Source organism: Myotis daubentonii, chromosome 5 (assembly GCF_963259705.1).
Source record: "Myotis daubentonii chromosome 5, mMyoDau2.1, whole genome shotgun sequence".
Taxonomy (NCBI): domain Eukaryota; kingdom Metazoa; phylum Chordata; class Mammalia; order Chiroptera; family Vespertilionidae; genus Myotis; species Myotis daubentonii.
This window is the reverse complement of record NC_081844.1, coordinates 108493555-108511733: the sequence shown is the minus strand read 5'-3', so window position 1 is coordinate 108511733 and position 18179 is coordinate 108493555. Positions and strand designations below refer to the sequence as shown.

Sequence of the window (18179 nt, the reverse complement as noted above, 5' to 3'; positions counted from 1 at the left end):
GCCGTCAGCCCGGAAGAAGAAACCGCAGCGCGGCGTCGCCTTCGGGCGCACCCGAGTGGGTTGGTTCCCGGGCAGGCGTGTCCTCCGTGAGAGGTAAGGCGAAGGTGACGTGGTTTTTTTTGTTGTTTGCGCCCAGGGTTCTGTCTTGGGTCGAGGGCATGGCTGCCTGTTTACGGAAAAATGGATGGAGCAGAGTCTTGCGTAGCAGGAAGCGCGAAGGCGCAAAGACGCCCTGCGGGGAAAGAAACTCGCGCGTGCGTTCTGTTGGAGATGGGCCCGTCTTCATCTGCAGCCTCCCTTCGAGCATCTAAGGTGTTTTTTGTTTTTTATTTATTTTTTATTCCAATTTGAGAGACATCAGGTGACCGTGGTTCAAACCAAACCGACAGACTTCGCCCTTTACGCCAACTCCTGTGGCTCCGTAGAAAGACGGCAGATCTGAAGGCGCTGCCGGGGAGGCGCTGTGTGCGCCCCAAGTGGGAGCGGCCATGGCTTCCTCCCGAGGAGAGCCAACCCCTCGCTGTGGCGCCCAGGGCATCATCGCCCTTCCCAGCTTTTAGGATTCCCTTGCGGTTGAGTCCTGTGGATCCTGGCGCAGTTGGAATGGCTCGCCGCTTCTGGTATTTGGAGTTCAAGCCGATGGAACTGCAGCCGACTGCCTGGCCAAGCTCAAGAAGACCTGAAGCTACCGTTAGGTTGTCCGCTGTCAGCTGGTGGTGGTTGGCATCCGTTCAACTCTGATAGGAAACCCCAATTTGGGGTACGGGGAAGGAGAATTTATTCAGAGCAGCTCAACTGCGAGACAGCACAGGTGTGGAACAGCAGGGCCGTGAGGCAGGTCGGGTGTGAGGCAGCCCCGTGTTGCAGCTTGGCCCCTCTCTGGCAAGACAGCTGGACTCTGCTGGCCCACTCTGGCCTGGCCCAGCCAGACAGCTTACCTGGTACAGCTCCAGCAGGAAAACACAATCTTGGTAGATGAGGAAAGCCCATTCCCGGAGTCAGAGGGAATCTGATTTATAGGGAGGGAAGTCCGTCTGTCCCCTTCCCCGTCCCCCCCCCCCCAACCCCCACCCCGGCAAATGAGGACTCCAAGTCCACAGTTTGATTGGACAAAAAACAAACACTGTCCTGCCTTAGCCGGTTTGGCTCAGTGGATAGAGCATCAGCCTGAGAACTGAAAGGTTCCAGGTTTGATTCCAGTCAAGGGCACATGCCTGGGTTGTGGGCTCCATCCCCAGTGTGGGGTGTGCAGGAGGCAGCCGATCCATGATTCTCTCTCATGGATGTTTCTATCTCTCCCTCTTCCTTCCTCTCTGAAATCAATAAAAAATATATTAAAAAAACAAAACAAAACACAGCAACACTGTCCTGATTTGTCCTAATGGAGGCACCTGATTGGTCAGTGAAAATGCTGATGGGGCTGTAGCTGTGCAGCTCCGATTGCATGGGCAAAGTCCCAGTCCTATTGCTTGAAATTGGATTCCAGGAATTCCTTTAGGAGGGTTGGCTCGGATGGCAGGCAGGCAGTTCAGTGCTCCCTGAAGTGTAGCTTGTGTGAGCGGCCCCTGTTTAGCAAGGCTGCTAGGCCCTGTTTTTAAATTTGGCCCAATTGGCCACCTAGAGCCCTTTTCAGTATTTTCTTGGAGTCAATAGTTATCTGTCACAGATTAATTTTAAAAACAGGACTTCTTATCCAACCTGTTGGAATGGGTCTTCACATTTAGGGGCGCAGTGTTGGAATTTGGACATGAGAAAGATCTGAGCACTGATCCTAGCTCAATCCCTCACTAGGTGTGAGACCTTGGACTGATTACCTAACCTTTCTCCAGTGTGTATCTCTTGTTTGTAAAATGACTAATAGTAAAGGCTTTCCTTGAAGACTTCGCCATAAGAATTAAATGGACTTTGAATTGGACATCTAGTGCCCAGCACTTAATCATTATTCAACAAATTATTACTATCATTACTTGCTCTTGAAAGACATTTTCAATGTATGCAAATATATGTGATACACAACTAGTACATTAAGGAAATGAAGGGTCAAAATCATGTGATCATCTGAGTAGGTGAGAAAAAGCACGCAACAAAATTCAGCATCCTTTCATGGTAAAAACAACAACAACAAACTCGGTACAGAAGGGATATACCATGCCTTAATAAAGGCCACGTGTGACAAGCCCACACTTCACATTTGAAAGGTTGAAAGCTTTTCCTCTAAGATCAGGAGTCCTCCCCAGAACAATCCGGCAAGAAAAAGAAATAAAAGGCATCCAAGCCATGAAGTAAAATTGTCTCTGTTTGCAGATAATAAGATCTTATATATAGAAAACCTTAAAGACTGCACCATAAACCCCTTAGAACTAATAAAGGAAGTCAGGAAAGTTGCAGGATACAATATCAGTATACAAAAGTCAGTTGTTGCTAACAAGGAACTATCAGAGAAAGTAAGAAAATCCTATTTACATTAGCATTAAAAAGAAAATACTGCCCTAGTCGGTTTGGCTCAGTGGTTAGAGTGTCAGCCCACTGATGAAGGGTCTCGGGTCAATTCTGATCAAGGGCACATACCTCAGTTGCAGTCTTGATCCCGGGCCCAGTTGGAGTGAGGGTGGGAGCAACCAATTGATGTGTCTCTCTCACATCCATGCTTCTCTCTCTGTCTCTCCCCCTTCCATCCTCTCTAAATATCAATGGAAAAAATATCCTTGGGTGAGGATTAACAACAACAGAAGAGAATAAAGTTCTTTGTAATAAATTTAGCCAAGGAGGTAAAAGAAAATTATAAAACACTGATGAAAGAAATTGGAGAAGGCACAAATAAATGGAAAGATGTTCTGTGTTCATGGATTGGAAGAATTGATACTGTTAAAATATCCATTCTACCTAAAGTGATCTACAGATTCAGTGCAATTCTTATCAAAATTCCAATGGTAATTTCTATGGACACAAAAACCAATCCTAAAATTCACATGGAGCCACAAAAGACCTTAAGGAGCCAAAGCAATCTTGAGAATGAAGAGCAAAACTGGAGTCATCACACTCCCTAATTTCAAACTACATTGCAAAGCTTTAGTAATCCAAACAGTATGGTATTGGCATAAAAACAGACACAAGATCATTGGAACAGAATAGAGAGCTCAGAAATAAACCCGTGCACATGTAGTCAATTAGTTTATGACAAAGGAGCCAATAGTTACATTGGAAAGAGAATAGACTCTTCAATAAATGGTGTTGGGAAAACGATAGCCACATGCAAAAAAAAAAAAAAAAGAAACTGGACTTCTATTTTGCACTGTACATAAAAATCAATTCAAAATGGATTGAAGATTTGAACATAAAAGGTGAAACCATAAAACTAGAAGAAAACCGGTAAGCTCCTTGACATTGGTGATGGCAAAGGTTTTTTGGAGTTGACACAAAAAGTGCATGCAACAGAATAAAAAACTACAAAGCTGCACAGCAAAGGCAACCATCAACAAAATGAAAAGTCATCCTATGGAATAGAAAATATCTGCAAGCCACACATCCAGTAAGGGGTTAATATCCAAAATATCAAGAATTCATACAAACAATAGAAAATACTTTCAAATAACCCAATTTAAAAATGAACAAAGGATCTGAGTAGACATTCTTCCAAATAAGATATACAAATAGCCAACATGTACATAGTACATGAGAAGATATTCTTTCAACATCACGAATCATTTAGGGAAAGGCAAATAAAAACGATGAGATATCACTTCACTCCTGTTAGGTCTATTTTCAAAAAGACGAGATAACAAATACTGGCTAGGATGTGGAGAAAAGGGAACTCTAGTCCACTGTTGGTGGGAATGTAAAGTGGTGTAGCCACTATGGAAAACAGTTTGGAGGTTCCTCAGAAAATTAAAAACAGAACTACCTTATGACTCAGCAATCCCATTTCTGGTTATATATCCAAAGACAAGAAAACCATTATCCAGAAGAGGTATCTGTACTCCCATGCACATTGTAGCATTAGTCACAATTCCCAAGGCATGGAAACAATCTAAGTGTCCATGGACAGATGAATGAATGAGTAAAATGTGCTGCCTGTGTGTACAGTAGGGTATTATTCGGCCAGGAGAAAGAAGGGCATTCTGCTGTTTGTGGCAACGTGGATGAGCCTGGAGGGCATTGTGCTTAGTGAAACAAGCCAAACGAAGAACGACAAATATTTTATGGTATCACTTATATGTGGAATCTTAAAAAAAAAGTCAGACTCAGAAACAGAGTAGAATAGTGGTTGCCAGGGGCTGGAGGGTATGGGGGAAAGGGAGAGGCTAGTAACAGGGTACACACTTTCAGTTATAAGATGAATAAAATCTGAGGATCTAAAGTACAACATGGTGACTATAGCTGATAATGCTGTGTTGTAGTATTGAAATTTGCTAAGAATAGAATTGTATTTTTAAGCCCCCTCTCCCCCCAAAAGGTAAATATGTGGAAATCCTTTCATAGAGCATACATACCTAAAATCATCATGTTGAACATGTTAATAAAATTACAATTTTACATGTCAATTATACCTCAATAAAGCTGGAAAAAGAATTTGTGAACTCAAAATTCCAAGAGAATGAGATGTAGGACGGCACGTTTTTGTGGTAGAAGGGAGTATGATTTCAGGTAGAAAGTTGCCGTTCCAGGGTGGGAGGTTTTGGATAGTCTCAGCCGTTGCTGTGGTCCCGTTGTCTAGCACAGTGCCTGCCTTCAAGGACATAAAAGCTAAAACCATAAAACTGTAGGTGTGTGTGGAATGGATGAGTTACGGGGAGGGTGGAGAAACGGATTTAGAGATCCACTCTCCTCCTTCAGAGGTCACAGGCTGATCTGACATTCCAGTGACTTCTCTCCTCCGTCTACTCAGCTCAGTACTGAGCTCCGAGGGGAAGCCACTGGGTAGAGGTTTGGGCATAATCTATACCTCTAAGGCCTTTTGTACAAAGGACCGCTTCATCTCACCCTGTTGGCGGAAATAACAGACCCAAGAGTCAAGTAGCCAATCTGTTCTCTGCTGATTCAGAGCTGAGACTGTCATTCAGAGGTGGTCATCATCCCATGGGCACATCTCTCCCCTGCAGTGAAAATTGTCCTCGATCTCCATCTCCTCCTGTGACCACCTGAAAGGATCTACAAAATGTGTGATTCTTTTTTATTAAAAAATGCAAAATCTGAAGGAAACTCTCTAAGTCAGGGTTCAATCAGAGAACAAGAACTACTAGACAAAAATATAGGGTGTCCCCCCAAAATGTATACACACACTTTGCATAATTATAAAGACAGTGTTTATTAAAATACATTTCATTTTCAAAACTGAGCTATCAGCTATTAAAATGTCTATACATTTTGTGGGTCACCCTGTATGTTCATATATACGTATTCTATATATAAAGTGATTTTTAGGTGTTTATTACATGTATTAAGCTATTATGTAGCCATGGAATATGTTGTCATTTACAGGGGTGGGCAAAGTAGGTTAAATCACCAGCTGTCATTACCCAAAAGATAAATCATAGGTAAGGATATGAAATAATAATATAATAAAAAGACATATTATACAAGTAAATCGATAAATATAAAAGGCCAAGTATCTGTCCTCCCCTCTGACTGGTAGCTATGATGTGCACTGACCACCAGGGGTCACCACGGACCTGGTGCTGACAGACCAACACTTGGCTTTCCCCAAGTGGGACACAGACCCCGCCACCACCCTGGAGTCACACCCCACCAAATTGCAGCCAACGCTGCCAAGACCTCATGGCGCAAAATGTGGCCCACAGCCCAGCCCATCCAGGAAACGGTGGCTGTGGGCGCCAGGTAATGATGTCACATAGCAAAACCCAACTTCCTCTCCCTAGCAACTAGACTCCTTGGAGTTTCTTCAGCCCAGGAACCCAACTTGCCTTATAGTCAGGTGCAAACATTTTATAGTTCAACCAAATGTCTGTGAAGCATATTCATGTGCCTCATCTCATTTGATCCTCACAGAAGTCCTGGAGTAGGTAGATAGGAGACTCAGTAGAATCCTATTTTCATTAGCCGGAAAACAGATTTAGAAAGCTTAGAAACTTGACCCAACTGAAAAGAAGAAATGGTGGAACTTGGAAATGACTTCAGGTTTTCTCACTGTGCAGAATATAGTCAAACACTGCTGCAGTTACATATTTTACCCTTTGTTCTCCCTGTGTGATCTACAATAATAATCTGCTTCGTGTTGATATTTACTGCTGTGTCGCTGACAATTTCCTGAAAGAGAAGTTGGGTGCTTCACTGGGCTGGAAAAAGTTTAGCTGCATCAGAAAGCAGGTCTAATTAAGCAAGTTTGTGTGTGTGTGTGTGTGTGTGTGTGTGTATGTATATACATATATATACACACACACATATCTATACTAATAAAAGGGTAATATGCAAATTGGTCACAATGCCCTCACAGTCATGACTGGATATGCTAATTAGCCATGACCAGTATGCAAATTGACCACTCCAACACAATAATAGAGGGATATACTAATTAGCCCCAATATGCTAATTAGTAACAACCAGTATGCAAATTGACCATCACTCCAACACACAAGATGGCCGCCCCCATGTGGCCACAAGATGGCCTGCAGGGGAAGGCAGTTGGGGCAACCAGGCCTGCAGGGGAGGGCAGTTGGGGGCGATTGGGCCGGCATGGGAACAGTTAGGTGTCGATCAGGCTGGCAGGGGAGTGGTTAGGGGGTGATCAGGCAGGCAGGCAGGCAAGCGGTTGGGAGTTAGCAGTCCTAGATTGTGCGAAGAATGTCCAACTGCCCATTTGGGTGGGATTGGACCTAAATGGGAAGTCGGACATCCCTTGAGGGGTCCCAGATTGGAGAGGGTGCAGGCTGGGCTGACGGACAAAAACCCCCCCCCCAGTGCACGAATTTCGTGCACTGGGCCTCTAGTATATATATGAAAGGCTAAGTTGACTCACGCATGCGCAATACAATAAAGCTCTCGCTGGCACTAATCGCACGCATGTGTTTCCGTTATTGTCAATCGTGAATTTAGTTGACACTTTTATTATAGAGAAAGGGCGAATAGCGATATTAAAATATTTCTTCTAATTAATTTCCTTTCACTGTGCACGAATCTGTGCACCAGTACACTAGTAATATAGTTAATAATAATACAAGAATAAACTGTTTTGCGTACTCACAACTATAAACCTACTTTTTGTATGTCTGCAGAGCAGGCAGTCAGGAAGGGACGATGGATATAAAGAGAGAGAGCGAAGACAGGCTGGGACCCAGGAGGACATACCAGAATTCATGTCAGTCTCCTACGCCCCCAACTCCAATAATGGGGAGTCCTCCAGGTAAAGTTTGTGTCCCTTGTCACTGAAGGAAACCTACACCTGGAACTGGGAGCTGAAGGAGGAGCCCACACCAAGGAGGGGAGCTGGAAGGTAAGTGACCACCCCACACGGACTTCCGGAGGATAAATACTCTGCTGCTTCTCTCCCACCTTCCAAATCTCAGGCAAAATGGCTCTCGTGGCCCAGCCTAACTGGTACCTACAGCCTACTCTAGTTGACATGTTGCTAAGCCACCAGACCAGCAGTTCTCAACCTGTGGGTCACTACCCCTTTGGCAGGCGCATGACCCCTTCACAGGGGTCGCCTAAGACCATCCTGCATATCAGATATTTACATTATGATTCATAACAGTAGCAACATTACAGTTATGAAATAGCAACGAAAATAATTTTATGGTTGGGTCACAACATGAGGAACTGTATTTAAAGGGCCAGAAGGTTGAGAACCACTGCACCAGACAGTTCACGTCAAGATTTGATGAAGTGAGGGGGGTAGGTACACAGGTGTTTATGTCTCTGCATATTCTCACCTGAATGCTTCAAATACTTTACAACTCAAAAGTAATGTAATGTGTGAATCCATGTAATCATTGTAGAAGTCCTATGCAAATGATGTTCAAGTCCACTCCCTGACCAAAAAAGTTACTTTTGGAAGCCAGTTAAAACATTATGTAAATGAATAGCCTTTCCAGTGAATAAATTAACAGGCCCGGTGGAAACGATCCTGGTGATTCCAATTTCATCTGTCTTCTTAAGTGTTTGCACAGTAATACCATCCCTTAGCATTAGCAGAGGAGTTAGAAGATAGGTTTTTGCTTGAAATTGGATTCTTGGGGACTCATTACACAAAATTAAACTGCAGTCATTACGCAGAATGAACTATGGAGCTTGTAAACCAATAGACAAGTATTTCAGAAATCTTCCCTGTTGGCTACACTTTTTATTTGAGCTGGAAGGGACTGTGAAAGCCTATGCATTTAAAAAATCGTACGTATTTTATAATGTGTTGTGCTGAAGCCAAATAAAAACGATGTTTGAAATATTTTTATTCTGAATGAGCTTCAGCAATGATGAAGCATTCATGAAGCTGGCATTGCGATCATATTCCATTTATTATAAAATATGAGCCAAATGATAAGTAAGAACTGTACAAATTAAAGTTACTGTTGCTTCCCTATTTAATAAGCAATCAGGAAAAAGGACAAACACCAGGCTTGTCAGCTCTGTCCCCTGTGTTGCCATCTAGACCCTCATTTCAAAGTCAAAATACATGATTTCATTGCCGAGAACATGCTCTCTCCAGGTAGGTCAGTGGTCACCTGCAAGTGAGGTCAGCTGAGCAAACAGCCACAAAAGTGAAGTTGTTTACATGCCTGCCAAGTCCTTTTCTGGGTTGTTGGGATTTTACTTAGGGTTTTTCCAGTTTTGATTGGACTTTGGATGTGTTATATTTTAAAATTTTCCCTGGCATATAGAATTACAGTCTAGTCTAAAATAACTAGAAATTTCAGGAACATGGTAAGTATGCAGGGCTTTCATTAATTCTAATGTGGGGTGAAAATATTTAAAATCAGAATTTGTTATTTTGGCTTCGTAACAATAATTGAGTGAATTCTGCATCTTTGTGTTGAATGTTCTGTAATTACTCAGCTCTGCTTTTAGAAAGGCCCCGGTCTTATCTCGCTGTTCTGTGATCCTACCAGCTGGCGATCATACTGTTAGCATTTTGCTCTAGATCCTTTTGCTCTTTTTGTCTGTGAGGGGCATATTGATTAGGACCCATTTGCTTTGCATGAAATTTATATAATGATTAAAGTTGGGTAGTTTCTAAAAACATTTTTTGTTTTCAAATCATACTTTACCAAAGATTTGGAAATGCTAATGTTTTCGCAATATTTAAACCTAGAAAAATAACAAAAACCCCCCTAACAGTGCTAATTAACAAATATGGTCAAATGCCCAGAGCTGTTGTTACCTGTATTCAGAGGTGGAATGCCCACCCCTGCTCCCCAAAACACCCAAATCCAAACAACATAATTAAAAGTGGATCTGGGTAAAGACAAGATTATTGTTTCATTTAAGCATACCACCTGGCACTTTTGGGGTGTTAAACACAAAAAGATGTCTCCTTTGATTGCTGCTTCTTGTCTATTGGCAGAGACTCTAAAATTAATTTCCTAAAACTGGGTTGGAAAAATGAAAAAGTACTATATTTGAAATGGGAAAAACTAATTTGAATTATACTTTTGAAACAGTAGAATGAACCAAATTCATGAATAGCTGACCATCACTCTATGGACAATTTGTGGCCGTTTATCCTCTCGTATACATCTGACCTCTAAGCATTTTCCCCAAGAAAGACATCAGTATGACCCTATGACACAGGGTCCCGTGCTCCAATGACCCTTCTAGTCATGATTCCTATAAGATGCCCCCTGAGTGACAGAAAGGAAATAAGAGAAACCCATGATCTTTGCTTCGGTTGGGGGGTGAGGTGGCCTTTGCTGGTCCAGAGGGTGGTGATGGCTTGTAATTGGCCAGTTGAAAGTTCAGCACCATTATTCCTAAAGCATCATCATTCTCATTGTTTCCTGAAGCATGTGGTGCCCAGAGCCCTGTGGTGAAAGGGCTGCGGGGTCACTGTGAGCTGCTCGGGGGCTCCCTTTGCTGAGAAAGGCGAGTGGAGTGAACCCAGGGTGGAGGGGAGGGCAGAACGGTGCCTAAGAATCAAGCCTCTTAGGTCAGCAGTGGCCAGGACGGCCCTTCTATTTTGAGGGATTGACAAATGCGGTCTGGGGGACATTTTCACAAACCAAGAGGAAGGCAGGGGGTGAGGAGAGGATGGAGAGCAGGCAGGAGTGAGGAGAGGATGGAGTGCAGGCAGGAGTGAGGAGAGGATGGAGTGCAGGCAGGGGTGAGGAGAGGGTGGAGAACAGGCAGGCAGGGGTGAGGAGAGGATGGAGAACAGGCAGGCAGGGGTGAGGAGAGGATGGAGTGCAGGCAGGAGTGAGGAGAGGATGGAGAGTAGGCAGGCAGGGGTGAGGAGAGGATGGAGAGCAGGCAGGGGTGAGGAGAGGAGAGGATGGAGTACAGGCGTGTGCAGGGAGGCAACGAGGAGCCGGCCACGAAGTGACAGTTTTGTTCTTCAGCTCTCCCCAAAGACATCATTTTCCAGCTGTAGCTCCCCATTTTGACTCATTTGAAAACTGCCTTTGTGATTTTGTCCCCTGAATACCATCTCCAATATTACTCATTCTTCTTCAGATTAATGTCTCCTGCCCCCCGTAGCCTGGTCTCAAGTACTGGAGCCACCTGTCTGTGCTTTGTTTTTTCTGATGCACATTAAAATAAACACGTGCTTGTTCAAACAAAGTGTTCACCCTGTCCCTCTAAAGCAGTGGTTCTCAACCTTGGCTGCACATGAGAATCACCTGGGAATCTTTAAAATCCTGATTTCTGGGCCTCAACCTCTGGAAATTCTGTTTCTTTGTTATGGGGTGGGGCCTCATCATTAGTAACAAAGACACAGAATTTCTGGAGGATGAGGCCCAGAAATCAGGATTTTAAAAAGATTCCCAGGTGATTCTCATGTGCAGCCGAGGTTGAGAACCACTGCTCTAAAGTCACTGTGAGGCCCCTCAGTCGTCTGTGCCCCCAGACTTTAAAAAGCTGCGCTCACATGACCCTGCAAAAACCAGGGGCTCAAAGTCACCGAATGATGGAAGAACCCAGGGCTTGGGAGCTCGAGTACGGGGGTAAGAAGTGTATTTTTAAAGGGGCGCCCAGGGAAATGCCTCAGTTCCTCCCAGAGTCCTCAGCCGCCGGGCAGGCCGCCGGAGCAGCGCTTCAGCCTGCCACCTGGAAGGCAGCCCAGTGAGAGTTTCCTGGCCGGAGATCGCCCCACCCTCATGAAAGCCTGTAACAGGACCCCCCAGCTCGCCTCAGATGTTCGGCAGTTCTTGGTGTAATTGGTTCAGGTGGCATCGAATACAAGCCAGGAAAATAGTGGCTGAGGAAGAGGGGGAGGCAGCAGGAGGTTGGGTCAGAACAGGAAAGTCTCAGCTTGTTTTTCTAAGAAAACAAAACACGTTTGAAAATGGGTCTGCTGTGCTCACCTAGCATGGTAAGCCGCCTTGGCCGCACCTCCCACTTTTTTCTGTCTTGTCCTGTTTGCTGTTGCTTAAAGCTCTCTTACGGAAATCTAACACCCAGGGGCAGAAAGCACGTAAGCAAGAGCGGTTCTGCTGTCTAAAACCCTTCCTATTACTGTCTGACTCGGATACACTGCTGAGAAAAACCTAGCTTGACAGTGCCAACTTGCTTGTGACATGTTTTTTCAACCTGTTTTCTGTTCGCTCATGCACAGCACAAACGCTGCTTGGTTAGTGCTTGCGGGGACCAGGCATCGTCTCAAAGTTCCCAAACTGCTTTCATCCAGCTCCCTTCCTGGGAAAAAACCACACCCACACAACAGCAGGTGATGAGAAACGTGTCTTTATTAGGTGATTTTTAAAGGCATTTCTGCTGGGGGCCTTATGGGAGTCGTCAGGGCATACCCACCACCGGAAAGTCATGAACGACTAAAGTCTATTACCTCACTAAACACCGAGCGAGTCGCAGGAGCATTCCAGGGGGAATTAATAAATAAATATCGGGGAAGAGGTGGGGTTTCCCATTTTCCTGGGGTTTTGGAGGCCTTCCAGCTGATTGTGTCTATCTCCATAGTCTGGGCTCTTTAAGAATGTACCATTTCCTGGAATTCTAGAACAGAAGAGGTGAGAACAGGGTCAGTGGAGATGGCTCAGTACTTTACAGACACTGTGGCCCATGAGAGTTCTGAAGAGGAAAGAAACGGAGCAAATTTCAGGTGATGGGCATGGCCCCCCAAAGAGCACAAAAGGAAGAGTGTCACCGACCACAGTCCAGATGGTCTAAGTCAGTGGTTCTCAACCTGTGGGTCACGACCCCTTTGGTGGTCAAATGACCCTTTCACAGGGGTCGCCTAAGACCATCCTGCATATCAGATATTTACATTACAATTCATAACAGTAGCAACATTACAGTTATGAAGTAGCAACGAGAATAATTTTATGGTTGGGTCACAATATGAGGAACTGTATTAAAGGGCCAGAAGGTTGAGAACCACTGGTCTAAGTGTTCCCTCTTCCTGCCTAACCGCCTTTAACCACCTCCTGTAGCTTTGCTTGTATTAGAACCTGCCCACCCGTCTACTCCATGGCAAGGAGTGAATTTGGTATAATGGCCAATCACAATCTGTGAACTTTTAACTTTTTGTCTGGTCAGTTTAAGATGGAAATGGGAGGTTTTCGTCTATACTATAGCTATATTTTGCATTTTTGGAAACATTTAATAAGGTGAGAATTTGAACTAACTTTTCTCTTTGAATCTTAACCAAACCTCCAAAAGCTTATATTACTAAAAGATAATAATAATCTATACTAATAAAAGGGTAATATGCTAATTAGACCAGAAGACCTTCCAGGAGACCTTCTGGACGTCCTTCTGGACAAAGCCATAGTGGCGGGGCCAAGGCAGAGGCGGTTAGAGCAATCAGGCCAGCAAGGGGGGGAGGTAGTTGGGAGAGAGCAGGCCAGTAGAGGGGGCAGTTGGGAGAGAGCAGGCTGGATCATGCCTAAACCGGCAGTCGGACATCCCCCGAGGGGTCCCAGATTGGAGAGGGTGCAGGCCAGGCTCCCTCTCCACCCCCGTGCACGAATTTTGTGCACCGGGCCACTAGTACTATTAATGGTGATGATGTAGATGCTCCGGAGAGGAATTGAAAACTGGGGATTTACTTCATATTTATTAGTAAGCTTTGCCTATTTTGGAAGTCTTTCATGGTTAGGTTGAAAAAATCAGTCTCTCCTTACCTAAACCATTTTCCCGAGTTATTTACAGAAGTGACACCAACTCCCAGTGTGGACAGTTATCGTGGCATCATTTTGATTAGATTTTTAAAATAAGGATCTAAAGGAGCAGTTTTTAATTTCAAAAGAATGCCACCATAAGGACTGCACGTACCTTCTGCGTTGGCACGCACACACAGCAGCCAGCGAGCACATGAGCAACAGGGCAAACCCTACGAACACACCCTGCAGCCAGGCAGGATGCTGACAGTGGAATGTGGGCTCTGCACACGGAAGCCTCCAGGAATGGGTTTCAACCGGTTTATGTGGCCTCTGCGTCACATTGTCCATTTCGTGGGCTAATAGCCAATCAAACATATTTGTTTAAAGCAGTGATGGCGAACCTATGACACGCATGTCAGAGGTGACACATGAACTCATTATTTTGGTTGATTTTTCTTTGTTAAATGGCATTTAAATATAAAATAAATATCAAAAATATAAGTCTTTGTTTTACTATGGTTGCAAATATCAAAAAATTTCTGTATGTGACACAGCACCAAAGTTAAGTTAGGGTTTTTCAAAATGCTGACACGCTGAGCTCAAAAGGTTCGCCATCACTGGTTTAAACCCTTGAAAGCTAACAGGCTTTCCTTCTGTAGACAAAAGGCCCTTTAAAGTATAGACACTCTTGAGAATGTCGATCCTTCCCTCATTCAGAGGGGCTCAGATACCTCGGGTGGGAATTCCTTACCCTATTTCAAAGCACATGAAGCTGTCTTGCACATAATTGGCCAGGCAACTCGCTAGTCCCCTAGTCAGGTAAAGGATAGTTTCTGGTTCATAGACAGTGACCAGCAGGACCAGCTTCTATGGTACAGCCTCAGCCACGTGCCAGTCTTTCCTAACATCCATTGCACCCTCACTTGAGTCCCATTTTACAGATGAAAAGACTGAGGCTCAGCAAAGTTAAGAAAGGGGGCTTTTAGCCCACATCCATCTGATCTCACGGCCCAAGTCCCCTGAGGCTCCTTGCGCTCGTCTTTCATGCTCTGTGCAGGGGTGAGCTTACCGTCAGCCCCAATTTTTCCATCTCCGTCGTTATCTGCGGCCGCCATCAGGGACTTGGTCTCTGTCTCGGTCAGCTCTCTAGCACCGCTCTCAAACTTCTGGAGGAAAAACCTACAGGATAATAGAGACCGAGGGGGATTTTCTGAAAGACCAAGCACTTCCTGCTTACCCTTTCTTTTCCTCTTGAAGCAACAAACCCCCTGTTCCCAGCAATTTCGGTCATCAGTCCAGGTGTTAGCAAGCAAAGGTCTCCTTCATTGTAGAAAGTATTTGCTGGGCATTTTGTTTCCGAAATTTTTTTTCAGAGTTTTGTTGATAAGTCCATTGGCCAAAGAAAACCCCTAAAACTAGCTCATCTTGGCCCCTCCAGTCTTAGGTGCCCATGTTTCGGCATGTGACCAGCCGGCTCATGTCCTTCCCTTTCTTGAGGCTGCTGAATGCCCAGCACTGAGGCTGGTCCATAGAGAAATACCGAGCAGCTGGCCTCCACTGCACCCCAGCCCCACTAGCAACGTTGGGGTGCCAGACAGGCTTAGGACAGGCTTAGGCTTACTTAAGCTCTTCTTCATCCAGGTATCCACTCTGGTCGTTGTCTATGAACCGAAAGACATCCTTCACCTGACTGGCTGACATCTTGGAGAGGCCTGATGTCTGGAAGAATTTTTGGGGCTCAAAAGTATCTGGGTCTGAAGAACAGAGAATGGGTTATTCTGGTGCTCACGGGACTGCATCCTGTGTTTGGGTCAAGATGCTGAAAACATGGGTTATTAAAAATAAGAGTATCATTGAGCCACAGGGATGCTCTGCTCAAAAAAAATAAATCTTTTGAAAGACAAAGAGGGCTGTGACTGGTTCAAGATTCTTAAGCAGCCAAGCCTGGATAGCTTTGGGTATCGTCTCCTGCCCCCGCCCCCAGTTTTCCTCTCCACTTGGTTTGCCCCTCTCTCCTCTGCTCCCCTGTGCCTCCCCTGCCCATTTTACAGCGGTGTCTCCAAGACCCCGGCACCCCTGGTCTCCTCCGGGAGGGAAAATGCAATTGTTGGAGTCAAATAGGTACATAGCAGCCAATGACCTCTTTTCTCGCTGTGAGTTTCTTTCGCCTTACGGAAATGAGATCTCATGTCCCTATAATCTTAGTTAATCAAGAACAGTTTTATTCTCTGATCCCATGAACTTTCGGCAAAGTTCACATGTTAATTTTTTGGGACTTTGCCGGAAGTGCGAGTACAAGGGAAAACCCCGCCCGTGCCTCAGTCGCCCTTTACCTTGGCACTCCTGCAGGGCGGCCGCAATGTCTTCCGCACTGAGGACATCTGTGATGCTCATGGTCCACCTGTCCGCACGGAATAAGGGACAGCTGGTGAGTGGCGGCAGGAACAAGCTCGTCTTGGGGGATCCCCCTCTTTAGCCCATGGAAACAGTACATTCATTGAGAACTTGAAAAATGTAATCAGCGTGGTATGAAGTGATGGGACAGAGCATCCACACAGAAACCAAATACTGAGAAGATCCCAGCCATCTTTGTCTCAGGGCCCTCTCCGGAATACACCCCGAAGATGAAATTTAAAGCACAACCTAAAAACCAATTTGATTTCATTTTCTTATCAAAATTATATTTACATAATTGACCTTTTATATAAGCATCTACAAACCATTGCGAAGTAAAGCATGTCACAATTGCAGTAGCATCCTCCTGCACCAGCCAGAGAAACGCAATGTTGCAAATTCCACAGGGAAAGGCTAGACCTTCTGTGGGAGAGATGCTATTTCTCCTGAAGGATGGGAATCAGAGACATGAAAAGCCCATCTTCCGGAGATCAGAATCCTCCCAGGTGTCAACTCCATGGGAACAGAGAAATCTGAGCACAGTATGCACCAGCCTAATAAGAATGTGTAGGAAAGAAGAGTCTGGGGTCTGGTAGGTCCACCAGCTACTCACCGTTTTAGATTTTCCCCCAAGAAGAATCAGAAAAAAGAGCTGAAGGAGCAAAAAACACGGATGTGCTTTTGCGTCCTTACTGACCTACCTTATATAGGATTGAAAAAGTGATAGTAAGAACCTCTTAGATTTCCTTTTCAAGGATCAAGTGGACGTAGCTCGAATGTCTTGCCTTACTAATTAAACCTCTTTTTTTCTTCTATTTATATCTCAAGGGAAGGTGGGTGGGAGCAGCCAATTTTTAAAAACAAACCTTAAGGCATCAGTTCTGCAAACAAGCCCCTCTGGTGAAGCCTTTGGCCGAAATGAGGTGAACGCATAAACTATAAAGGGCACCCCACATGTTAGTGGCTGCCACCTGGCGCAGGCCTGTTGTTAACCTCTGCAACTGTGGCCGTGGGAGGCCGACCTCAGTCCAGAGTTGAGACTCAAAGTCAGTGTGTCAGATGGACACAGGACTTGTCCAGAAAATGAACGATCCCGGGTAGATGACTTTCTAGAAAAGCCCTGACTTTGCTATTTCCCAGCTGTATCTTCAGTTGCACACACTAAAAAGGCAGCAGGGAGGGGGGACCACCAACCATTTCCAAACCCATAGCTAACATTGGCAGCAAAAACATCAGGCCAGGACTTGAGCCAGCAAGATGATTGCATTGAGCAAACATTGAGTCCCCTCTATGGCTAGGGCTGTGCCAGACTTTTTTTTTTAATTGCAGTAAATAAACACATTTTTAAGTGTACCTACAGTACAGTAGCGTTAACTGTAGGCATGTGGTTGGTTGTACAACAGATCTCTAGAACTTCTTCTTCTTGCCAAACTGAACTTGACGCCCATTGAACCAGAACTCCCCATTCTCCCTCCTTCCAGCCCCTGGCAACCACCATCTGCTTTCTGTCTCTAGGAGTCTGACTGCATTAGATGCCTCCTACAAATGGAATCGTGGTGTGTTTGTCTTTTTGTGACGGGCTTATTTCACTTGCATAATGTCTTCATCCAAACGGTAACATATGTCAGGATTTCCTTCTTTTTAAAGGCTGAATCCAAGTTTTTTTAAAAGTCAAAAACCAGGCCCATGTTGCAATCAGAGATATTCAGTGGCTTAGAAGTAGACAATTCAAAGGCTCAAGGGAGAGGCCTCAGACTCCTCCGTGGGTAATGTCATCTGGTTGGTCATCTTCAGTTTGCCCCCAATATATTCTCTGCCCCCACCCCAGCATCAGACTTCAGGTTGTGTTAGCAATAAAAGTTTCTCTCAGGAACATCTACCGCATTTCTCAAATTACCAAACCTCGGGCCAAGAACCGTTTCTGTCCTGCCCACATTATGTGGCCCAATGCCCACTAGCATAGTGCCTGACCTGTTAGGTGCCCAGTAATTATTTGATGAATAGATACATAAAAACAGCAACACACACACACCCCAAAACTCAACCTGAAAACAGGATTACCAGCTAGCATCAACTTGCCTAACTCTTAAAAAACAGTTTCTGAAAATAAGTCTCAAGAGTTTTGATTTCGCTTCCTGACATTACGTTGTCATGGAAACTCTCTGAGCCTTTTCTTTCCCCAGGGAAGGCGTTATGATTGTCCATAGAGATTAAAAAAAACAACAGAACAAAACACAAAAAAACCTGCCCACTTAAATGAAAATAGCATATGAGTTAAACCAAGACACGTGTTTTTCTGGTAGAAAATAAAGATAGCAGAGAGTTAGTAAACGTCATTTAAATCAGCACAGTAGCCAGATTATGACTTGAATTCCACTGTGCGCAATCCGGGGTAAAAATGTTGATTCACACAAAAGGACAAATAACCTATGATTCCGCTATCTGAGGCACCTGGAGTAACATTTGCAGAGACAGAAAGTAGAAGGGTGGGTGTCGGGTGGGGGAGGGGGATGGTGAGTACTTGTTTAATGGGTGCAGAGTCTCAATTTGGGAAAATGA

At 44.7% G+C, this 18179-nt stretch overlaps 1 protein-coding gene and 1 long non-coding RNA gene across 2 annotated transcripts; one reads left to right on the top strand and one right to left on the bottom strand.

Annotated features, from left to right (window-relative positions):
• Positions 1 to 8: 8 nt before the first annotated feature.
• LOC132236009 (uncharacterized) lies at positions 9 to 15531 on the top strand. The gene is made up of 3 exons (XR_009453140.1): positions 9 to 93; positions 7230 to 7447; positions 14868 to 15531. It is a non-coding gene; the product is annotated as an uncharacterized LOC132236009 (long non-coding RNA).
• Positions 11835 to 16327, bottom strand: OCM2 (oncomodulin 2). Its single transcript, XM_059699291.1, has 5 exons — positions 16234 to 16327; positions 15560 to 15627; positions 14848 to 14980; positions 14296 to 14405; positions 11835 to 12117 (listed from the first exon to the last, which is right to left on the bottom strand). The coding sequence occupies exons 2-5, from the start codon at positions 15618 to 15620 to the stop codon at positions 12092 to 12094; spliced, it is 330 nt and encodes a 109-aa protein (XP_059555274.1). The 5' UTR covers positions 15621 to 15627; positions 16234 to 16327; the 3' UTR covers positions 11835 to 12091.
• Between the last annotated feature and the right edge of the window lie 1852 nt (positions 16328 to 18179).

Coding starts and splice junctions, on each gene's coding strand:
- OCM2 (XM_059699291.1), bottom strand. CDS start 15,620: ATGAGCATCACAGATGTCCTCAGTGCGGAAGACATTGCGGCCGCCCTG. Junction 14,406..14,847: donor CTGGATGAAGAAGAGCTTAA/GTAAGCCTAAGC, acceptor ATTATCCTGTAG/GTTTTTCCTCCAGAAGTTTG. Junction 12,118..14,295: donor TGGAAAAATTGGGGCTGACG/GTAAGCTCACCC, acceptor CTTCTGTTCTAG/AATTCCAGGAAATGGTACAT.